Here is a 23,602-nt window from a genome sequence, read left to right as displayed (position 1 = left end):
CTTTTCATTGGGGTGCTTTTTAATCTTTCAATCTGTATTGTTATTATTTTGTTTTTTTATCCTCTGATGTTAAGTGTGTAAAATATTCCGTTTTTTCCCTGTGAAGCGAATAACGTTGCATCCATGTCTGAAAGGTGCTATATAAATAAAGCTTGATTTGATATTCTGGCTTATGTTCAGCATGTGACTGTTTATGTACTGTGATTATCATGCAGTTAGGAGAAATAGAGAGAAAGAGTATGACCCTTTCCACTGCAGTTCCCTCCCTTCTGTGCAGTATCTGTTCTGGGGCTGTCTGGTTTGTGGAGCTCCCTCCCGGCTGAACAGTATCTGTTCTGGGGCTGTCTGGTTTGTGGAGCTCCCTCCCTTCTGAACAGCCCTCCAACTGGAGAAGACAGGGGGAAGTCAGGGGCCAGGCAGAGACTAATGATCCGGGCCCCAAGAGTCAAGAGGGGGCCACAGAGCACTAGCAAAAAGCTGGTTTTCCACGACAGTTGGGTAAGGAGGGCATGTTGGGTAAAGTGTGGAGATTTATCATACCAATACCTTTCTAACACTACAACCTGTCAGCATCAGACTACTTACCAAGAGAAGATTTATCATACCAATAACTTTATAACACAATAATCAATCAATCAAATGTATCTATTAAGCCCTTACATCAGCTGATGTCCCAAAGTGCTGTACAGAAACCCAGCCTAAAACCCCAAACAGCAAGCAATGCAGGTGTAGAAGCACGGTAGCTAGGAAAAACTCCCTAGAAAGGCAGGAACATAGGAAGAAACCTAGAGAGGAACCAGGCTATGAGGGGTGGCCAGTCCTCTTTTGGCTGTTCCGGGTGGAGATTATAACAGAACATGGCCAAGATGTTCAAATGTTCATAGATGACCAGCAGGGTCAAATAATAATAATCACAGTGGTTGTAGAGGGTGCAACAGGTCAGCATCTCATGAGTAAATGTCAGTTGGCTTTTCATAGCCGATCATTTAGAGTATCTCTACCGCACCTGCTGTTTCTAGAGAGTTGAAAACAGCAGGTCTGGGACAAGGTAGCTCGTCCGGTGAACAGGTCAGGGTTCCATAGCCGCAGGCAGAACAGTTGAAACTGGAGCAGCAGCACAACCAGGTGGACTGGGGACAGCCAGGTGTCATCAGACCTGGTAGTCCTGAGGCATGGTCCTAGGGCTCAGGTCCTCCAAGAGAGAGAGAGAGCGAGAGAGAGCGAGAGAGAGCGAGAGAGAGAGCGAGAGAGAGAGCGAGAGAGAGAGCGAGAGAGAGAGCGAGAGAGAGAGCGAGAGAGAGAGCGAGAGAGAGAGCGAGAGAGAGAGCGAGAGAGAGAGCGAGAGAGAGAGCGAGAGAGAGAGCGAGAGAGAGAGCGAGAGAGAGAGCGAGAGAGAGAGAGAGAGAATTAGAGAGAGCATACTTAAATTCACACAGGCCACCCTAGCGCCCCGACACAAACTATTGCAGCATAAATACTGGAGGCTGAGACAGGAGGGTCGGGAGACACTGTGGCCCCGTCCGACGATACCCTCAGACAGGGCCAAACAGGCAGGATATAACCCCACCCACTTTGCCAAAACACAGCCCCCACACCACTAGAGGGATATCTTCAACCACCAACTTACTATTCTGACGCAAGGCCGAGTATTGCCCACGAAGATCTCCCCCACGGCACGAACCCGAGGGGGGCGCCAACCTGTCAGCATCAGACTAGTTACCAAAAGAAGATTTATCATACCAATACCTTTATAACACTACAACCTGTCAGCATCGGACTAGTTACCAAGAGAAGAAAATAAGGTACACAACCTGTATGTTATGTCAGGTCATTGTATGATGAAAGGTTAACTACTGACTAAGGCCCCATGCAGTAGCTCCTCATTACGAGTGGAAAGGGAGGCGAGGTGTAACGGGCTTCCTCCTTCTCTTCATCCGAAGAGGAGGAGTAGTGATTCGACCAAAATGCAGCGGGTTGTGAATACATAATGATTTATTAAACAAAAACGACGAAACACGAAATAACACTTTTAGAAATACAAAATAACAAAACAAACTAGACAGACCTAAACTACGAACTTACATGAAACGAAGAACACACGAACAGGAACAGACAAACCGAAACAGTCCCGTGTGGTAACATCTACTGACACGGAAGACAATCACCCACAAACAAACAGTGAGAACAACCTACCTTAATATGACTCTCAATCAGAGGAAACGTCAAACACCTGCCTCTAATTGAGAGCCATACCAGGCAACCCAAAACCAACATAGAAACAGAAAACATAGACTGCCCACCCAAAACTCACGCCCTGACCAATAAACACATACCAAACAACAGAAAACAGGTCAGGAACGTGACAGAACCCCCCCCTCAAGGTGCGAACTCCGGGCGCACCCCTACAACTCAAGGGGAGGGTCTGGGTGGGCATCTGTCCGCGGTGGCGGCTCCGGCGGTGGACGAGGACACCACTCCACCACTGTCTTTGTCCCCCTCCTTAGCGTCCTTTGAGTGGCGACCCTCGCCCCCGACCATGGTCCAGGAACCTTCACTAAGGCCCCTCCTACATAGAGGAGACAGCTCAGGACAGAGAGGTAGCTCAGGACAGAGAGGTAGCTCAGGACAGAGAGGTAGCTCAGGACAGAGAGGTAGCTCAGGACAGAGAGGTAGCTCCGGACAGAGAGGTAGCTTAGGACAGAGGGACAACTCTGTACTAATGGCAGCTCCGGACTGAGTGGCAGCTCCGGACTGGGTGGCAGCTCCGGACTGAGTGGCAGCTCCGGACTGAGTGGCAGCTCCGGACTGAGTGGCAGCTCCGGACTGAGTGGCAGCTCATGACTGTAGGGCAGCTCATGACTGTAGGGCAGCTCATGACTGGAGGGCAGCTCATGACTGGAGGGCAGCTCATGACTGGAGGGCAGCTCATGACTGGAGGGCAGCTCATGACTGGAGGGCAGCTCATGACTGGAGGGCAGCTCATGACTGGAGGGCAGCTCATGACTGAAGGGCAGCTCATGACTGGAGGGCAGCTCATGACTGGAGGGCAGCTCATGACTGGAGGGCAGCTCATGACTGGAGGGCAGCTCATGACTGTAGGGCAGCTCATGACTGGAGGGCAGCTCATGACTGGAGGGCAGCTCATGATTGGAGGGCAGCTCATGACTGTAGGGCAGCTCATGACTGTAGGGCAGCTCATGACTGTAGGGCAGCTCCTGACTGGCTGGCGGTTCTGGCAGCTCCTGACTGGCTGGCGGCTCTGGCAGCTCCTGACTGGCTGGCGGCTCTGGCAGCTCCTGACTGGCTGGCGGCTCTGGCAGCTCCTGACTGGCTGGCGGCTCTGGCAGCTCCTGACTGGCTGGCGTCTCTGGCAGCTCCTGACTGACGGACAGCTCTAGCGGCTCCTGACTGACGGACGGCTCTAATGGCTCGGGACAGACGGGCGGCTCTAATGGCTCGTGGCAGACGGATGGCTCAGAAGGCGCTGGGCAGACGGATGGCTCAGAAGGCGCTGGGCAGACGGATGGCTCAGAAGGCGCTGGGCAGACGGATGGCTCAGAAGGCGCTGGGCAGACGGCTGGCTCAGAAGGCGCTGGGCAGACGGATGGCTCAGAAGGCGCTGGGCAGACGGATGGCTCAGACGGTGCTGGGCAGACAGATGGCTCAGACGGTGCTGGGCAGACAGATGGCTCAGACGGTGCTGGGCAGACAGATGGCTCAGACGGTGCTGGGCAGACGAGCAGTGCAGGCGGCGTTGGGCAGACAGCCGACTCTGCCCTGCTGAGGCGCACAGTAGGCCTGGTGCGTGGTGCCGGAACTGGAGGTACCGGGCTGACGGCACGCACCTCAGGGCGAGTGCGGGGAGAAGGAACAGTGCGTACAGGGCTCTGGAGACGCACAGGAGGCTTGATGCGTGGTGCCGAAACTGGAGGCACTGAGCTTGAGACACGCACCACAGGGAGAGTGCGTGGAGGAGGAACAGGGCTCTGGAGACGCACTGGAAGCCTGGTGCGTGGTGTAGGCACTGGTGGTACTGAGCTGGGGCGGGAAGGTGGCGCCGGATATACCGGACCGTGCAAGCGTACTGGCTCCTTTGAGCACTGAGCCTGCCCAACCTTACCTGGTTGCATGCTCCCCGTAGCCCGTCCAGTGCGGGGAGGTGGAATAACCCGCACTGGGCTGTGTTGGCGAACCGGGGACACCATGCGTAAGGCTGGTGCCATGTACACCGGCCCGAGGAGACGTACTGGAGGCCAGATATGTTGAGCCGGCTTCATGGCACTTGGCTCAATGCTCACTCTAGCCCGGCTAGTACGGGGAGGTGGAATAACCCGCACCGGGCTATGAACACGTACAGGAGACACCATGCGCTCTACTGCGTAACACGGTGTCTGCCCGTACTCTCGCTCTCCACGGTAAGCCCGGGAAGTTGGCGCAGGTCTCCTACCTGACTTCGCCACACTACCCTTTAGCCCCCCCCCCCCCAAGAAATTTTTGGGTTGTACTTGCGGGCTTCCAGCCTTGCTTCCGTGCTGCCTCCTCATATCGTCGCCTCTCCGCTTTAGATGCCTCCAGCTCCGCCTTGGGACGGCGACACTCTTCTGGCTCTGCCCAGGGTCCTTCTCCGTCCAGAATCTCTTCCCATGTCCAATCCTCCTTGACCCACTGCTGCTGTCGTTGCTGTCCGTTAACCCGCTGCTTGATCTGGGTTTGGTGGGTGATTCTGTAACGGGCTTCCTCCTTCTCTTCATCCGAAGAGGAGGAGTAGTGATTCGACCAAAATGCAGCGGGTTGTGAATACATAATGATTTATTAAACAAAAACGACGAAACACGAAATAACACTTTTAGAAATACAAAATAACAAAACGAACTAGACAGACCTAAACTACGAACTTACATGAAACGAAGAACACACGAACAGGAACAGACAAACCGAAACAGTCCCGTGTGGTAACATCTACTGACACGGAAGACAATCACCCACAAACAAACAGTGAGAACAACCTACCTTAATATGACTCTCAATCAGAGGAAACGTCAAACACCTGCCTCTAATTGAGAGCCATACCAGGCAACCCAAAACCAACATAGAAACAGAAAACATAGACTGCCCACCCAAAACTCACGCCCTGACCAATAAACACATACCAAACAACAGAAAACAGGTCAGGAACGTGACACGAGGGGCATGGCGGGGGTCAGAGAGTACTGTGTGGAGGCTGCTGAGGGGAGGACGGCTCATAATAATGGCTGGAACGGAGCTAATGGAATGTCATCAAACACATCAAAACCATGAGTTTGATGTATTTGATACCATTCCACTGATTCCGCTCCAGCCATTACCACAAGCCCGTCCTCCCCAATTAAAGTGCCACCAACCTCATGTTGCTTAGCAGCACTTAACAACCTTAGTGTGGTGCTGGGCACTGAGCATCAATAGACCTGTAGACCTTCCACAGCGACAACTGGTACTGGGAGGCAGGCTAGGTACAGAGATAGAGAGGGGGGAGAGAAGAGAGAACACACACACACACACACACACACACACACACAGGGAGAGCTCTGATAAGTTGGTAATATTCCACAGAGCAGAGCTCTACTCATTTCCCTTGTCTCTGGCTCCATGTCTGTTAATCAGAGCTGAAGATGGCACAGTAGGAGACATGGTGGCTCTATGTGCAACCAATCAGCTGAGCAGCAGAGTAGAGGCACTAGGGAGTCAGAGGAGGGCACTATGTCACAGACTGGGCCACTACGTCATCTACAGTACTAACTCAGTGGAGGCTGGAAGGGATGAGGAAGTACACAATAATTCACAGTGTTCCAGTCTGGCCTGACATGTTTCTAGGAAAGGTGGTTTACAACCCTGGAGGAGGTACCACCCTGGCTTCTGAGATCACTGTGTTAAATGACAGCACCAGTGAGTGTGTGTTTATGAGTGAGTGAGTGAGTGACTGAGTGAGTGAGTGAGTGACTGAGTGAAGGAGAGAGAGAGTAAGTGAGTGATTGAGGGAAGGAGAGAGAGAGTGAGTGAGTGAGTGAGTGAGTGAGTGAGTGAAGGAGAGAGAGAGTGAGTGAGTGAGTGAGTGAGTGAGTGAGTGAAGGAGAGAGAGAGTGAGTGATTGAGTGTGTATTTATGAGTGAGATAGTGAGTGAGTGAATGAGTGAGTGAATGAGTGAGTGAGTGAATGAGTGAGTGAGTGAGTGAGAGAGAGAGAGAGATAGAGAGAGAGAGAGAGAGAGAGTGAGTGAGTGAGTGAAGAGTGAGTGAGTGAGTGAGTGAGTGAAGAGTGAGTGAGTGAGTGAGTGAGTGAGTGAGTGTGAATGAGAATGTAATAGACAGAGGAAGAGAGAGAGTATTCTCACTCAAATGCTTCTCATCGGATTCTGAAATCCAATATCGAATTCGCCTCAGAATAATAATCTATAATGTTATTTTGGCCCAAGATTTTTTTAACAAATAACGTATACGCCACTGTGACTATAGCACAAATTACTGACCTTTATATGATTGACATCCACATCAATACTCAACCTCTATAAAAGTAATACTCAACCACACTGGTTAAATAGCATCAATACTTAACCACACCAACTCTGTTATTGCTGAACATTCTAATTGTCTGTGTAGCTGTTTCTGTAAAGTGTTATGCTGGTGAATGAGGACCCAAAAGCGACTTAACAGAAACAGAGTCTTTATTCCAGTCTTAAACAAAAACGATACTCCTGGATATTATCTTAGGTAAATACAAAACAGGAAAACTGAAATCCTCTCGTCAGTAGAGAGGAACGACTGGAGACGCGACCACAGACTGCAGGTCGCTTCGGGAAGGCACAGGCCGTAGCTGACATAGACACCTGCTCACACGCAGCATCTGAAGAAGGCAAAAACACGACAGGGCGGAACAAGGACACAGAACAGCAAACATCAAACAAGGATCCGACAAGGACAGAAGCGGAAAACAGAGGGAGAAATAGGGACTCTAATCAGAGGGCAAAATAGGGGACAGGTGTGAAAGAGTAAATGAGGTAGTTAGGAGAATGAGGAACAGCTGGGAGCAGGAACGGAACGATAGAGAGAGAGAGCGAGAGAGGGAGAGAGGGAGGGGGAGAGAGAGGGATAGAAAGAGGGAAAGAACCTAATAAGACCAGCAGAGGGAAACGAATAGAAGGGAAGCACAGGGACAAGACATGATAATCAATGACAAAACATGACAGTACCCCCCCACTCACCGAGCGCCTCCTGGCGCACTCGAGGAGGAACCCTGGCGGCAACGGAGGAAATCATCAATCAACGAACGGTCCAGCACGTCCCGAGATGGAACCCAACTCCTCTCCTCAGGACCGTAACCCTCCCAATCCACTAAGTACTGGTGACCACGTCCCCGAGAACGCATGTCCATGATCTTCCGTACCTTGTAAATAGGTGCGCCCTCGACAAGGACGGGGGGGGGGGAGGGAAGACGAACGGGGGCGCGAAGAAAAGGCTTGACACAGGAGACATGGAAGACAGGGTGGACGCGACGAAGATGTCGCGGAAGAAGCAGTCGCACAGCGACAGGATTGACGACCTGAGAGACACGGAACGGACCAATGAACCGCGGAGTCAACTTGCGAGAAGCTGTCGTAAGGGGAAGGTTACGAGTGGAAAGCCACACTCTCTGACCGCGACAATACCTAGGACTCTTAATCCTACGTTTATTGGCGGCTCTCACAGTCTGCGCCCTGTAACGGCAAAGTGCAGACCTGACCCTCCTCCAGGTGCGCTCACAACGTTGGACAAAAACCTGAGCGGAGGGAACGCTGGACTCGGCGAGCTGGGACGAGAACAGAGGAGGCTGGTACCCAAGACTACTCTGAAACGGAGATAGCCCGGTAGCAGACGAAGGAAGCGAGTTGTGAGCGTATTCTGCCCAGGGGAGCTGTTCTGCCCAAGACGCAGGGTTACGAAAAGAAAGGCTGCGTAATATGCGACCAATCGTCTGATTGGCCCTTTCTGCTTGACCGTTAGACTGGGGATGAAACCCGGAAGAGAGACTGACGGAAGCACCAATCAAACGACAGAACTCCCTCCAAAACTGTGACGTGAATTGCGGGCCTCTGTCTGAAACGGCGTCTAACGGGAGGCCATGAATTCTGAACACATTCTCAATGATGATTTGTGCCGTCTCCTTAGCGGAAGGAAGCTTAGCGAGGGGAATGAAATGTGCCGCCTTAGAGAACCTATCGACAACCGTAAGAATCACAGTCTTCCCCGCAGACGAAGGCAGACCGGTAATAAAGTCTAAGGCGATGTGAGACCATGGTCGAGAAGGAATGGGAAGCGGTCTGAGACGACCGGCAGGAGGAGAGTTACCTGACTTAGTCTGCGCGCAGTCCGAACAAGCAGCCACGAAACGGCGCGTGTCACGCTCCTGAGTAGGCCACCAAAACCGCTGGCGAATAGAAGCAAGCGTACCCCGAACGCCGGGGTGGCCAGCTAACTTGGCAGAGTGAGCCCACTGAAGAACAGCCAGACGAGTAGAGACAGGAACGAACAGAAGGTTACTAGGACAAGCGCGCGGCGACGCAGTGTGAGTGAGTGCTTGCTTTACCTGTCTCTCAATTCCCCAGACAGTCAACCCGACAACACGCCCCTCAGGGAGAATCCCCTCGGGGTCGGTAGAAGCCACAGAAGAACCAAAGAGACGGGATAAGGCATCAGGCTTGGTGTTCTTATTTCCCGGGCGATAAGAAATCACGAACTCGAAACGAGCGAAAAACAACGCCCAACGAGCTTGACGTGCATTAAGTCGTTTGGCAGAACGGATGTACTCAAGGTTCTTATGGTCAGTCCAAACGACAAAAGGGACGGTCGCCCCCTCCAACCACTGTCGCCATTCGCCTAGGGCTAAGCGGATGGCGAGCAGTTCGCGGTTACCCACATCATAGTTGCGTTCCGATGGCGACAGGCGATGAGAAAAATAAGCGCAAGGATGGACCTTATCGTCAGAATGGAAGCGCTGGGACAGAATGGCTCCCACGCCCACCTCTGAAGCGTCAACCTCGACAATAAATTGTTTAGTGACGTCAGGAGTAACAAGGATAGGAGCGGATGTAAAACGCTTCTTGAGGAGATCAAAAGCTCCCTGGGCGGAACCGGACCACTTAAAGCACGTCTTGACAGAAGTCAGAGCTGTGAGAGGAGCAGCCACTTGACCGAAATTACGAATGAAACGCCGATAGAAATTAGCGAAACCGAGAAAGCGCTGCAACTCGACACGTGACTTAGGAACGGGCCAATCGCTGACAGCCTGGACCTTAGCGGGATCCATCTGAATGCCTTCAGCGGAAATAACAGAACCGAGAAATGTGACAGAGGAGACATGAAAGGCGCACTTCTCAGCCTTCACGTAGAGACAATTCTCTAAAAGGCGCTGGAGTACACGTCGAACGTGCTGAACATGAATCTCGAGTGACGGTGAAAAAAAATCAGGATATCGTCAAGGTAAACGAAAACAAAGATGTTCAGCATGTCTCTCAGTACATCATTAACTAATGCCTGAAAGACAGCTGGAGCATTAGCGAGACCGAACGGCAGAACCCGGTATTCAAAATGCCCTAACGGAGTGTTAAACGCCGTTTTCCACTCGTCCCCCTCTCTGATGCGCACGAGATGGTAAGCGTTACGAAGGTCCAACTTAGTAAAGAACCTGGCTCCCTGCAGAATCTCGAAGGCTGACGACATAAGGGGAAGCGGATAACGATTCTTAACCGTTATGTCATTCAGCCCTCGATAATCCACGCAGGGGCGCAGAGTACCGTCCTTCTTCTTAACAAAAAAAAACCCCGCTCCGGCGGGAGAGGAAGAAGGCACCACGGTACCGGCGTCGAGAGAAACAGACAGATAATCCTCGAGAGCCTTACGTTCGGGAGCCGACAGAGAGTATAGTCTACCCCGAGGGGGAGTGGTTCCCGGAAGGAGATCAATACAACAATCATACGACCGGTGAGGAGGAAGGGAGTTGGCTCTGGACCGACTGAAGACCGTGCGCAGATCATGATATTCCTCCGGCACTCCTGTCAAATCACCAGGTTCCTCCTGAGAAGAGGGGACAGAAGAAACAGGAGGGATAGCAGACATTAAACACTTCACATGACAAGAAACGTTCCAGGATAGGATAGAATTACTAGACCAATTAATAGAAGGATTATGACATACTAGCCAGGGATGACCCAAAACAACAGGTGTAAAAGGTGAACGAAAAATCAAAAAGGAAATGGTCTCACTGTGGTTACCAGATACTGTGAGGGTTAAAGGTAGTGTCTCACATCTGATACTGGGGAGAAGACTACCATCTAAGGCGAACATGGGCGTGGGCTTCCCTAACTGTCTGAGAGGAATGTCATGCTTCCGAGCCCATGCTTCGTCCATAAAACAACCCTCAGCCCCAGAGTCTATCAAGGCACTGCAGGAAGCAGCCGAACCAGACCAGCGTAGATGGACCAACAAGGTAGTACAGGATCTTGATGGAGAGACCTGAGTAGTAGCGCTCACCAGTAGCCCTCCGCTTACTGATGAGCTCTGGCTTTTACTGGACATGAAATAACAAAATGTCCAGCAGAACCGCAATAGAGGCAAAGGCGGTTGGTGATTCTCCGTTCCCTCTCCTTAGTCGAGATGCGAATACCTCCCAGCTGCATGGGCTCAGTCTCTGAGCCGGTGGGAGGAGATGGTTGAGATGCGGAGAGGGGGAACACCGTTAACGCGAGCTCTCCTCCACGAGCTCGGTGACGAAGATCTACCCGTCGTTCTATGCGGATGGCGAGTGCAATCAAAGAGTCCACGCTGGAAGGAACCTCCCGGGAGAGAATCTCATCTTTAACCTCAGCGTGGAGTCCCTCCAGAAAACGAGCGAGCAACGCCGGCTCGTTCCAGTCACTGGAGGCAGCAAGAATGCGAAACTCTATAGAGTAATCCGTTATGGATCGATCACCTTGACATAGGGAAGCCAGGGCCCTGGAAGCCTCCTTCCCAAAAACTGAACGATCAAAAACCCGTATCATCTCCTCTTTAAAGTTTTGATAATCGTTAGTACACTCAGCCCTTGCCTCCCAGATAGCTGTGCCCCACTCCCGAGCCCGACCAGTAAGGAGTGATATGACGTAGGCGATCCGAGCTCTCTCTCTTGAGTATGTGTTGGGCTGGAGAGAGAACACAATATCACACTGGGTGAGAAAGGAGCGGCACTCAGTGGGTTGCCCAGAGTAACATGGTGGGTTATTAACCCTAGGTTCCGGAGACTCGGAAGACCAGGAAGTAGCAGGTGGCACGAGACGAAGACTCTGAAACTGTCCTGAGAGGTTGGAGACCTGAGCGGCCAGGGTCTCAACGGCATGACGAGCAGCAGACAATTCCTGCTCGTGTCTGCCGAGCATTGCTCCCTGGATCTCGATGGCAGTGTTGCGAGAATCCGTAGTCGCTGGGTCCATTACGGGTCGGATCCTTCTGTTATGCTGGTGAATGAGGACCCAAAAGCGACTTAACAGAAACAGAGTCTTTATTCCAGTCTTAAACAAAAACGATACTCCTGGATATTATCTTAGGTAAATACAAAACAGGAAAACTGAAATCCTCTCGTCAGTAGAGAGGAACGACTGGAGACGCGACCACAGACTGCAGGTCGCTTCGGGAAGGCACAGGCCGTAGCTGACATAGACACCTGCTCACACGCAGCATCTGAAGAAGGCAAAAACACGACAGGGCGGAACAAGGACACAGAACAGCAAACATCAAACAAGGATCCGACAAGGACAGAAGCGGAAAACAGAGGGAGAAATAGGGACTCTAATCAGAGGGCAAAATAGGGGACAGGTGTGAAAGAGTAAATGAGGTAGTTAGGAGAATGAGGAACAGCTGGGAGCAGGAACGGAACGATAGAGAGAGAGAGCGAGAGAGGGAGAGAGGGAGGGGGAGAGAGAGGGATAGAAAGAGGGAAAGAACCTAATAAGACCAGCAGAGGGAAACGAATAGAAGGGAAGCACAGGGACAAGACATGATAATCAATGACAAAACATGACATAAAGAGCTTCGGTATCGGTTTATTTGATAGTTTCTTATAATTTAGACTAATTTTCCCAGTTTTGTCCACTCACTCACCTTGAGAAGGATAAGGGGGCGTTACCCTTGGCAGGTGTAAGCAGTAATGGCAGTAGCTCCACCTTGGTCTTTGATCGGTAAACATTGAAACAAGCACTACTGTTTGTAGAAGTGAATTACTGGTCCCCTTGCACACATATTTCAACGATAACTTTGAAGGGGTTGGGGTTTATTTGCATGAAAAGACAACAATGATAAACCTAATGAACAGAGCTCCAGTATATGCTGAATATACGTAAAACAGAGATATGCACTACATCATTGCCCTGCTCCTTCCCCTCTCCCTCCTCTATCCTAATACCTCTTCTCTTCAATATCCTGTTGTGAACTTTGTATTAGTGCTGAGTTGGCTTGCAAACCTCCGAAGACGTTCAATAAATTCCATGGTTATCCCGGTTGGAAGATTCCCGGAATCAGGAGGGAATAAGCAGGAAATCCAGAATCCTCCAACCATAATTTCTGGAAAACCAGGGAATTTATTGAAAGTTCCCGGAATTTGTCTCTCCTAGTACCAAGTGCTGTGCTGAACCATCTGCGACACCTCACACCCCAACATGTTCGTTTGTGTGTTTCTTCAGTAACTCAGGGTGGCCCTTCTGGCATCAGTCTAGGAGCACCAGACACCCAGCAAGAGAAAGACAAACAAATCATGCCTCAGACCAAACACTTCAAACCCTGCTGCTCCCAGCATGTGTTCAGACGGTGGAAATGAGTAAAACATCATTATAAGTCTTTCTTTCCTTTGTTGTTGTTAGGGGACGAATGAGTCACCTGTGCTTTAATGCTGTAATATAATAACCTACCCAACCCCTATGTTTTCAATGAGACAAGTGTGTGTGCGTGCGTGTGTGTGTGTGTGTGTGTGTGTGTGTGTGTGTGTGTGTGTGTGTGTGTGTGTGTGTGTGTGTGTGTGTGTGTGTGTGTGTGTGTGTGTGTGTGTGTGTGTGTGTGTGTGTGTGTGTGTGTGTGCCTCACAGGAGATGTAGGGCAGAAAGGTAGAGTGGGTGAGTGGGTGTAGACAAGAAGGTTATCTAATAAGATTTGATCAAATTTGATGTTTGAACGGCAGGTAATACTGTATATATCTTAACAGCCTGGTGTGTGTGTGTGTGTGTGTGTGTGTGCGCACTCGACTGTGTGTGTACGTCCCTACATATTGGTTTGTGTTTGAGAGTGTGTGTGGGAAGTTTTCTGTAAACTGAGATGACAGATATTGTTTTTGTACTTTCATCATAGAGAAACTATATCTATTAAACAAATACTTCCAAGCGTTGGCTTCATCCTTCACAAAGCATTAGTCTACTATAGACTACACATACTGAACTTTCCATATCAAGCAACAGCAATTGCAATGAGGGGCTATTGATACTATTTTGCCATTGAGATATTTCATGTCATTCAGTTCATCTCCATTGGCTTTCCTCTCTACCTCTCTCTGGTTCTCCAGAACTACAAACAAACAGAAATGAAAGTTTCCTATGGTGATTTAAGGATACTTCATTCTGGGCCGTTGTGTCAACATAGAGCCATCCAGAGTCGTGGAGGGAGTGTTTGAGTGTCTTCTCTGCACATGCTGTTCTGGAGTGCAGTTAGCTCATAGTTAGTTAGCTCTTGTCAGTGTGGCGACTGGTGACAGGTCCTCAGAAAGAGATCCACAAGGTGTTGTGCAGTCTAACTGCTGCTCCACCTCCTATCCTGCAGTCCAACTCTCCTGTCCTGACCTTCATTATAATTCCATGGCTCACAGGCAATTAATGTCTCCGGGCCACTGGAATAATGTGAGGTGGATTAACCTCCCAGAACAGACAAGCTAAAATACATCAGTTTTATCAACTACTCAAGTAATTAACCCTTCTCTGCACACCAACGAGGGGCCTCGATAGTAGGCACTTTTATTCAAAGTGACTTACAGTCATGCGTGCATACATTACAAGACATTTTATATGGCTAGGAATGACATGGAGAGCAGGTTCACCAACACCTCAGTATGAGAGGTGTTATGAGTAGCACTGTGCTGGGTTTTGTATTCTCTAGACCCACTTCAATTTGCATACCGCCCAAATAGGTCCACAGACAAGAGGACAAGAGGAATACTTATTTTCATTGCCTAACTCTCAGCCTTCAACCCCATAGTACCCTCCAAGCTCATCATTAAACTCTGGCCCCTGGGTCTGAACCCCGCCCTGTGCAACCCCTCCTGTACTCCATGTTCACCCATGACTGCGTGGCCAACGCAATCATCATGTTTACAAACGACACATGAGTAGTAGGTCTGATTACCAACAATGACGAGACAGCCTACAGGGAGGAGGCGAGGGCCCTGGCAGAGTGTTGCCAGAAAAATAACCTCTCCCTAAACGTCATCAAAATGAAGGAGCTAATTGTGGACAGGAGACAGCAGAGGGAACACGCCCCCATCCATATTGACAGGGCCGCAGTGGAGAAGGTGAAAAGCTTAAAGTTCCTCGCCGTACACATCACTGACAATCTGAAATGGTCCACCCACACAGACAGTGTGGTGAAGAAGGCACAAGAGTGCCTCTTCAACCTCAGAAGGCTGAAGAAATTTGGCTTGGCCCCTAAGACCCAAACAAACTTTTACAGATGCACCATTGAGAGCATCCTGTCAGGCTGTATCACCGCCTGGTACAGCAACTACACTGCCAGCAACCGCAGGGCTCTCCAGAGGGTCGTGTGGTCTGCCCAACGCATCACCGTGCCTGAACCCCAGGACACCTACAGCTCCCGATGTCACAGGAAGGCCAAAAAGATAATCAAGGACGACAACCACCTGTGCCACGGCCTGTTCACCCCGCTACCATCCAGAAGGTGAGGTCAGTACAGTACAGTACAGAGACTGAAAAACAGCGTATATCTCAAGGCCATCAGACTGTTAAATAGCCATCACTAGCCGGCTACCACCCGGTTACTCAACCCTGCACCTTAGAGGCTGCTGCCCCATGTACATAGACATGGAATCACTGGTCACTGTAATAATATTTACATACTGCTTTACTCATTTAATATGTATATACTGTATTCTAGTCGATGCCATCCTATTCAACTGTTGTTGTATACTATTCTATACTACGTATTCTACAGATATACAAAATATTCTATCCACATACTATCCATACTGTCTATACTTCCCATCACATACAGTATATATATACAGTACCAGCCAAAAGTTTGGGCACACCTACTCATTCCAGGGTTTTTCTTATTTTTTTACTATTTTCTATTGTAGAATAATAGTGAAGACATCAAAACTATGAAATAACACATATGGATTCATGTAGTAACCAAAACAGTGTTAAACAAATTATGTTTTATATTTGAGATTCTTCGAAGTAGCCACCCTTTCTTTGATGACAGCTTTGCACACTCTTGGCATTCTCTCAACCAGCTTCACCTGGAATGCTTTTCCAACAGCCTTGAAGGAGTTCCCACATATGCTGAGCACTTGTTGGCTACTTTTCCTTCACCCTGCAGTCCAACTCATCAGCACTTCATCACTCTCCTTCTTGGTCAAATAGCCCTTACACAGCCTGGGGGTGTGTTTTGGGTCACTGTCCTGTTGAAAAACAAATGATAGTCCCACTAAGCGCAAACCAGATGGGATGGAGTATCGCTGCAGAATGCTGGGTTAGCCATGCTGGTTAAGGGTGCCTCAAAATCTAAATAAATCACAGACGGTGTCACCAGCAAAGCACCGCCACAAGTCTCTTCTTATTATTGGTGTCCTTTAGTAGTGGTTTCTTTGCAGCAATTCAACCATGATGGTCTGATTCACGCAGTTTCCTCTGAACAGTTGATGTTGAGAATTGTCTGGTACTTGAACTTTGTGAAGCATTTATTTGGGCTGCAATCTGAGGTGCAGTTAACTCTAATGAACTTATCCTCTGCAGCAGAGGTACCTTTGGGTCTTCCTTTCCTGTGGTGGTCCTCATGAGAGCCAGTTTCATCATAGCACTTGATGGTTTTTGCGACTGCTCTTGAAGAAACTTTCAAAGTTCTTGACATTTTCCGGATTGACTGACCTTCATGTCTTAAAGTAATGCACCTGAAATGCATTCCAGGTGACTGCCTCATGAAGCTGGTTGAGAGAATGCCAAGAGTGTGCAAACTGTCATCAAGGCAAGGGGTGGCTACTTTGAAGAATCTCAATTATACCATTTTTGGTTACTACATGATTCCATATGTGTTATTTCATAGTTCTGATGTCTTCACTATTATTCTACAATGTAGAAAATAGTAAAAAAAAAAATGGAATGAATCCAATCTTTTGACTGGTACTGTATATACTCCGGACTCGACATTGTTCGTCTTAATATTTATAGATTTCTTAATTCTGTTCTTTTACTTTTAGATCTGTGTGTATTGTTGTGAATTGTTTGACTGTTAGAGGTAGGAACACAAGCATTACGATACACCTGCAATAACATCTGCTAAATATATGTGTGCGACCAATACCATTTGATTTGATTTGATTATCTTGCCTTGAAATATTTGAGCAAAGATGAGGAGATACAGGATTAGCACCATGATGTTTAAATTGGATAATCCTGCTGATATCAAAGAGGTATCACACGCTTTGACTTGACCAACATAGTGTGTATGGATTTGTATAGAAGTCTTGTAAGTGCCATGTTAAATTGCTAAATATAAAGGCCCAGGGGAGTATTCAGCAATTGTATAGTCAAGTGCATCACTGTTACACATCTATAAACACATACAAACACCCACGTACAAAGGCACCCACCCACACCCACCCACACAGACACACATAGACACACAGGTCTCTGCTCAGCAGATTAAATGTGTTGGTTCCCTTGACAACAACTGGTAATGGAGTCGTTATAGCAGGACAAACAAATTAGTCCAGCAAGTCTCCAATCAGAGTCTAGCACTAATACAAAACACAAAGCATCCAATCACAGAGTCCAACACAGCAACACAAAACCAAGTATCCAATCACAGAGTCCAACACAGCAACACAAAACCAAGTATCCAATCACAGAGTCCAACACAGCAACACAAAACCAAGTATCCAATCACAGAGTCCAACACAGCAACACAAAACCAAGTATCCAATCACAGAGTCCAACACAGCAACACAAAACCAAGTATCCAACATCAAACAGGCACTTTATCAGGCCAGCTTATAGAAGACAGTGTATTCTCTATGAACCAAGTCATTACTACAACAATTAGACAACCATCCCTCTGGTCTGACAATCTTGCAAAATGAGACAATATTTTACTGTACGCTATATTTACAGATGCACTCGTTTATTAGGAAAGCACAACAGCATGGTTGTACATGACTGTTATTATAGAAACAAATGCCTTCAAACGATGTGCAGGGACAGAGGGAAGGAGCATAAATGTGTCTTATTTGTTCCTCTAGTCAGTAGCAGGACACACACACACACCCTTACACACACACACACACACACACACACACACACACACACACACACACACACACACACACACACACACACACACACACACACACACACACACACACACACACACACACACACACACAGTGTCTGAAGTGGTAAAGATGATTGTATCAATATCTAATACATGCCTTTGTATTAAATAGGACAGCTTTGATGGTTCGGTTATGTAAGAGTACAGTATCAGACGCACGTATCAGACGCACTTGTTACTCAATAACCTAGTGGACGGTGTTGAGCCAATTTCAGCACAGCAATAAAGTAGTGCCATAAATCAAATATGATTTATCCATTCATCGTCATGTCTATCTGCCAATGTAACTCATTACCACCTGATTACTCCCCAGGAATAATTTGAGCCATTAAAATCAATATTAATTAGGCTGTTGAATGTGCAAGAGGGAACAAAGACAGCTGTTTGCTGCTGTTAGAAGGTGTACACGATGTAATAGCTGGAAAGACCCATCCAGAGATGTTTCACTTTTTAAAAAACACTATGAATAGGCTATGAATAACGTTATCTAGCTAGCTCCTGTCTTTATAGTTGCAATGAAATGTTATGAAGCAATTATGTTAAGAACATCCTCACAATCCTCCTGGTAATGCCCAAACAACTTGTGTTGGTTTTGGCTCTCAGTTTGGTCTCAGAAAATCCATGTAATCACTTAGAAGGTGTTTTCTCTCCCAACTTGATTGAAAGACAGAACACAGAGCTGATGAAGATGAGGGTGATAAAATCAATAACATCCATCTAAAGGTGATGAATAAACACTGGCAAGGGGAGCAGCACAGCAAGGGGATGGAGTGTACACAGATCATCTCTAGTAAAATCTAATAGCTAGCTGCTGTAACAAAGGTGGTTCTCATGGACTTTTGAAGCTAGAGATGTCGACGTAAATGCTGCTGGAACTGAGTAATATGGTCGTATCAGTGTTGTGATTGGGGCCCTCGTTGTATTTGAATGAATATCACACTTCTACTATCAGCATCAACACACCGCCATACACTGTAACTGATCTACATCCTAGTTGGCAGGTGTTCAACAACACTTTCAGTCATCTCTCTGTCTGTGTTGAGAGATAGACCGAGCTGTGGAGGTTCACTGATGTGGTGCAAAACGGAGCAAGACAGATTCCTACTGACAATGTGAGATTTGCACCTTTCTGTTATCAGATGCAAGTGAGCCATCCAACTCTTTTGGTGGCTGCTTGGAGAACTTTGACATACACTTTTAAGAAACTTCGAGGAGGAATATGAGAATCAGTCTGATAGAATAACTGTGTTTCATTTGTTCAGACAGAACAGTGTACCAGGCTCTGGGTTAATAATGCAGTTCATTCATTTTATGAATACCACATGTCTACTGTATCACTGAGAGGACTGGGGTAGGAACATGAATAAATAAACATATGAATGAAGGCACAGTCATAGCTGCCGTTACACCATTTTTCAGCGTAACATTTTTGGATATCTTCATAGTGCTAAACTTTTCACCTCGTGGAACAACATACTTAATCATTTGTATATATCACACAAGGCATTTCGTTGCAGAAGCGCTGGGTTCATGGAGCTTTAGTGCAGGAGTAGGCTTAATCTTGGTCCTGGAAGCCGGACCTTCGTTTTTTATATGTGTACATTAATTGTAAATTATCATGTTTGGTTTCTCATGTTGGGGGCAGACAGTTCAAAGTTTTGTATCTGGTGAGAGACAGTGCCTTCAGAAATTATTCATACCCCTTGACTTATTCCACATTTTATTGTGTTACAGCCTGAATTCAAAATGGATTAGGACTTTTTTCTCTCACCCATCTACACACAATGCCCCATAATGACAAAGTGAAAACATGTTTTTAGAAATGTTTGAAAATGTATTGAAAATGAAATACAGAAATTTCTTAATTACATACATATTCACACCCCTGAATCAGAACATGTTAGAATCACCATTTGCAGCGATTAGAACTGTGAGCCTTTCTGGGTAAGTCTCTAAGAACTTTGTACAAAATGTTATTCTCTTTAAAATTATTTTTTTAAATGGTTGTTGATCATTGCTAGACAGCCATTTTCAAGTCTTGCCATGAATTTTCAAGACGATTTAAGTTAAAACTGTAACTTGGCCACTCCGGAACATTCAATGTCGTCTTGGTAAGCCACTACAGTGTGTATTTGGACTTGTGTTTTAGGTTATTTTCCTGCTATAAGGTGAATTTGTCTCCCAGTGTCTGTTGGAAATCAGACTGAGGCAGGTTTTCCTTTTTGTCCTAAAAACCTCCCTAGTCCCTGATGATGACAAGCATACCCATAACATGATGCAGCCACTACCAGGCATAAAAATATGAAGAGTGGTACTCAGTGATGTGTTGTGTTGGATTTGCCCCAAACATAAAACTTTGTATTCAGGACATAAAGTGAATTTCTTTGCCACATTTGTTGCAGTTTTACTATAGTGCCTAATTGCAAACCGGAGGCATGTTTTGGAATATTTTCATTCTGTACAGGCTTTCTTCTATTTCCTTTGTCATTTAGGTTAGTATTGTGGAGTAACTAAAATGTTGTTGATGCATCCTCAGTTTTCTCCTATCGCAGCCATTAAACTCTGTAACTGTTTAAAGTCACCATTGGCCTCATGGGGAAATCCCAGAGCGATTTCCTTTCTCTCCGGCTACTGAGTTAGGAAGGACACCTTTATCTTTGTAGTGACTGGGTGTATTGATACACCACCCAAAGTGTAATTAATAATAGCTTCACCATGCTCAAAGGGATATTCAAACTCCACATTTTTTCTTAACGACCTACCAATAGGTGCCCTTCTTTGCGAGACATCAAAAAACCTTCCTGGTCTTTGTGGTTGAATATTTATTGATGCAAGACATTTCAGCTTTTCATTTTTTAAATTAATTTGTAAACATTTCTAAAAACATAATTCTACGTTGACAGTATGTGGTATTGTGTGTGGATCAGTGACACAATCTCAATTTAATCCATTTTAAATTCAGGCTGTAACACAACAAAATGTGGAAAAGTCAAGGGGTGTGAATCCTTTCTGAATGCTCTGTGTATTAGGTAGCGTAGATCTTCAAATCAGTTTTCCCTTCCATTTGCTTGCTAAATAAGTCTAAATACAATGCACACTGTGAACTGTGTGCCCTAATCTGCTACCTACTTAATCTAGTCCAGAGAAGCTGCAGGAGTAAAGCATATTGGGTCACGGGGGCACACTTTATATGCACATAAAGTCCCATTCCCTGCTTGCTACAAATCACATAGATCTAGTACTGAGCCTATAAATAGAATCATTCCTCACGTGCTTGAGTGGGTGGATGCCATCCATCAGGGAATGTATGAAATCAATAGTAAAGAAACACAAAGGCCAATGGACTAGTTCAGGTTACAACGGGTCTGTGAAAAATAGTAGGAGAGTAATGTATCTTTGTCAAAACAGTTGTTTCCATGTAAAAGAATGGTGGGTTTTATTTGGCTACAGCTTTGGTTGTTGTGAGTTAGACCTACATACTATGTCTGTTAGGGATACAGCAGAAATGGATTACTGAAATGGAACATGTATTCTCAGCATTGCCTTTCATATTCAAAACCACTCATATACTGTACTGTACTGTATAGTAAAGCATGTATAGCCTACCCTACATCTGTGTTAGATCTAATCATATTCCATATCTGGACGATCAACAACACAATTATTATCTTTTTAGTTATGAGCACAGGTTGGGTTTACAGTATGTGTCTATGTGTGTGTGTGTGTGTGTGTGTGTGTGTGTGTGTGTGTGTGTGTGTGTGTGTGTGTGTGTGTGTGTGTGTGTGTGTGTGTGTGTGTGTGTGTGTGTGTGTGTGTGTGTGTGTGTGTGTGTGCGCGCACGTGAGTGTGTGTCTTTGAGTCAGCAACTGCAAGCCTAAAGATAAAGTTGAATTATCCTAAAAGCCTTATTGGCTCCTGTACGACTCCTTCCTCATCCAATAACTCCTACATTTCCCACACTTCCCTGCAGCTCACAGGACTGGGAGAGGAAAGTTCCCACTAATTGGACAACCTTATAATCATTGGGCCGTACTCAGATGAATGACTGGACCCATTTCTGTGCTGTCCTCTTATTCAATACCGGCCCTGTCTGTGGAGCTCAGCTCTTATTCAATAGCCATCTTGGCAGAGGGACATCAGGATGCTTTGAAGATTTTTCGCTGGGTACTATCTGTAAACAAATCTAAAAGCCAACTGGGACAGTTGAGTTGATGATAAGTGGCTTGGTGGGGCTGGGTTCTATTTTTAATTCAATCAATTGAGGAAATGAATGAGCTATTTGACTTGCTGAATGTACTGAATTGAAAAGTGAATTGAGCCCAACCCTGGCAGTTATCCAGCCATCGCTGTAACATACTGGTCCCGGTTTCTGGTTTGTTGTCTCTCTTTCAGGTTATTGCCATACTACTGTACCATAGATGTTAGGTCCTGATCACTGTCTGTGTCTTCTCTCCCCTGCAGGGTATGACCATGCTGTTCTACCATGCTGCTGTACTATTACATCCTGGTGACTGTGGTCTGTTGTCTCCCTGCAGGTTATGGCCATGCAGCTCCCGGCACAGACGCGGGGAAGGCCTTCTGCATGTTCTATGCCGTCCTGGGGATACCCCTGACCCTGGTCATGTTCCAGAGCCTGGGCGAGAGGATGAACACCTTTGTCAAGTCCCTCCTGAAGCGCATCAAGAAGTGCTGTGGTATGCACATCACCGATGTTTCCATGGAGAACATGGTGACGGTGGGGTTCTTTTCCTGCATCGGGACGCTGTGCATCGGGGCGGCCGCCTTCTCCCACTACGAGGACTGGAGCTTCTTCCAGAGCTACTACTACTGCTTCATCACACTGACTACCATCGGCTTCGGGGACTTTGTGGCCCTGCAGAAGAACCGGGCCCTGCAGCGGAGGCCCCTGTACGTGGCCTTCAGCTTCATGTACATCCTGGTGGGCCTGACTGTCATAGGAGCCTTCCTCAACCTGGTGGTGCTGAGGTTCCTGACCATGAACAGTGAGGACGAGAGGCGAGACGCAGAGGAGAGGGCCTCGCTGGCGGGGAACAGAAACAGCATGATCATCCACATTCAGGAGGAGACGCTGGGGAGAGGAGGAGGTGCAGGGAGGAGGCGCAGGGAAACGCAGGGCCAGTTCTGCTCCGAGGTCACCGATGTGCCATCTGTCTGCTCCTGCATGAACTACCACTCACATGAGTTTGGTAGCTGTGGGGGAGAGATGGGAGTAGGGGGAGGGATGGGGGGAGGAGGAGGAGGGATAGAATGTGCCTTCTCTCACCAGAACTCCTTTAGTTCCCAGTTGAACCCCCACCAGTACTTTCACTCGGTGTCGTACCGCATCGAGGAGATCTCTCCCAGCACCCTAAAGAACAGCTTCTTCCCCTCGCCCATCAGCTCAGTCTCCCCAGGCCTCCACAGCTTCACAGACAATCGCCGACTCATGAAGAGAAGGAAATCTATCTGAGCCTAGTGCATCATAGTGTTTTGAACTATATGTTGCATTTCAACGTTTTTGCCTAAATGGTAAAACGTTGAAATGGAACAGATCATCAGACTGGGTTGGCCTATCTACACAGGCAACTCCTAGCTTTCCTTTTTTATATACAAGTACAATGCATCTCCAATGTTGCTCCTAACCAAATCTTATTTTAGAACTTTTGTTTTGTTTCTTTTGGTTGGTCTAAGGATGTAATATATTGAAGCGATTCATAGGGATTGACAGAAGAGGAAGGAGCTTCGGAAAGATATGGAAAACCTTTTGGACATGAATTGTGTTTTTTTATTTTCTTGTGAGGGATTCAACGCATGAAGCATGGACACTTATTGTCCCAGGGAATTGTCCCATCTGAGAAATACAAATCAGAACCATCAGATGTTATTACAACTTTCCTTATTGCCGGCTCATTAAAATAGTATAGGATCTTGGTAACAATGTACCAAATGATGCACACTT

At 47.3% G+C, this 23,602-nt stretch overlaps 1 protein-coding gene across 1 annotated transcript in view; it reads left to right on the top strand.

Moving 5' to 3' along the window:
* LOC120026855 (potassium channel subfamily K member 9) overlaps window positions 1-23,113 on the top strand; it is a 40,994-nt gene extending 17,881 nt beyond the window's left edge. Inside the window, exons 2-3 of the mRNA XM_038971572.1 lie at window positions 22,179-22,850; window positions 22,896-23,113. Of these exons, the coding sequence (XP_038827500.1) occupies window positions 22,179-22,850; window positions 22,896-23,113 (890 nt within the window). The remainder of the gene's footprint in view (window positions 1-22,178; window positions 22,851-22,895) is intronic.
* Window positions 23,114-23,602: the final 489 nt, after the last annotated feature.

The sequence above is a fragment of the Salvelinus namaycush genome, chromosome 32 (genome assembly GCF_016432855.1).
Source record: "Salvelinus namaycush isolate Seneca chromosome 32, SaNama_1.0, whole genome shotgun sequence".
NCBI lineage: Eukaryota > Metazoa > Chordata > Actinopteri > Salmoniformes > Salmonidae > Salvelinus > Salvelinus namaycush.
The sequence above is the reverse complement of the archived record's forward strand: the minus strand, read 5'-3'. Positions and strand labels throughout refer to the sequence as shown.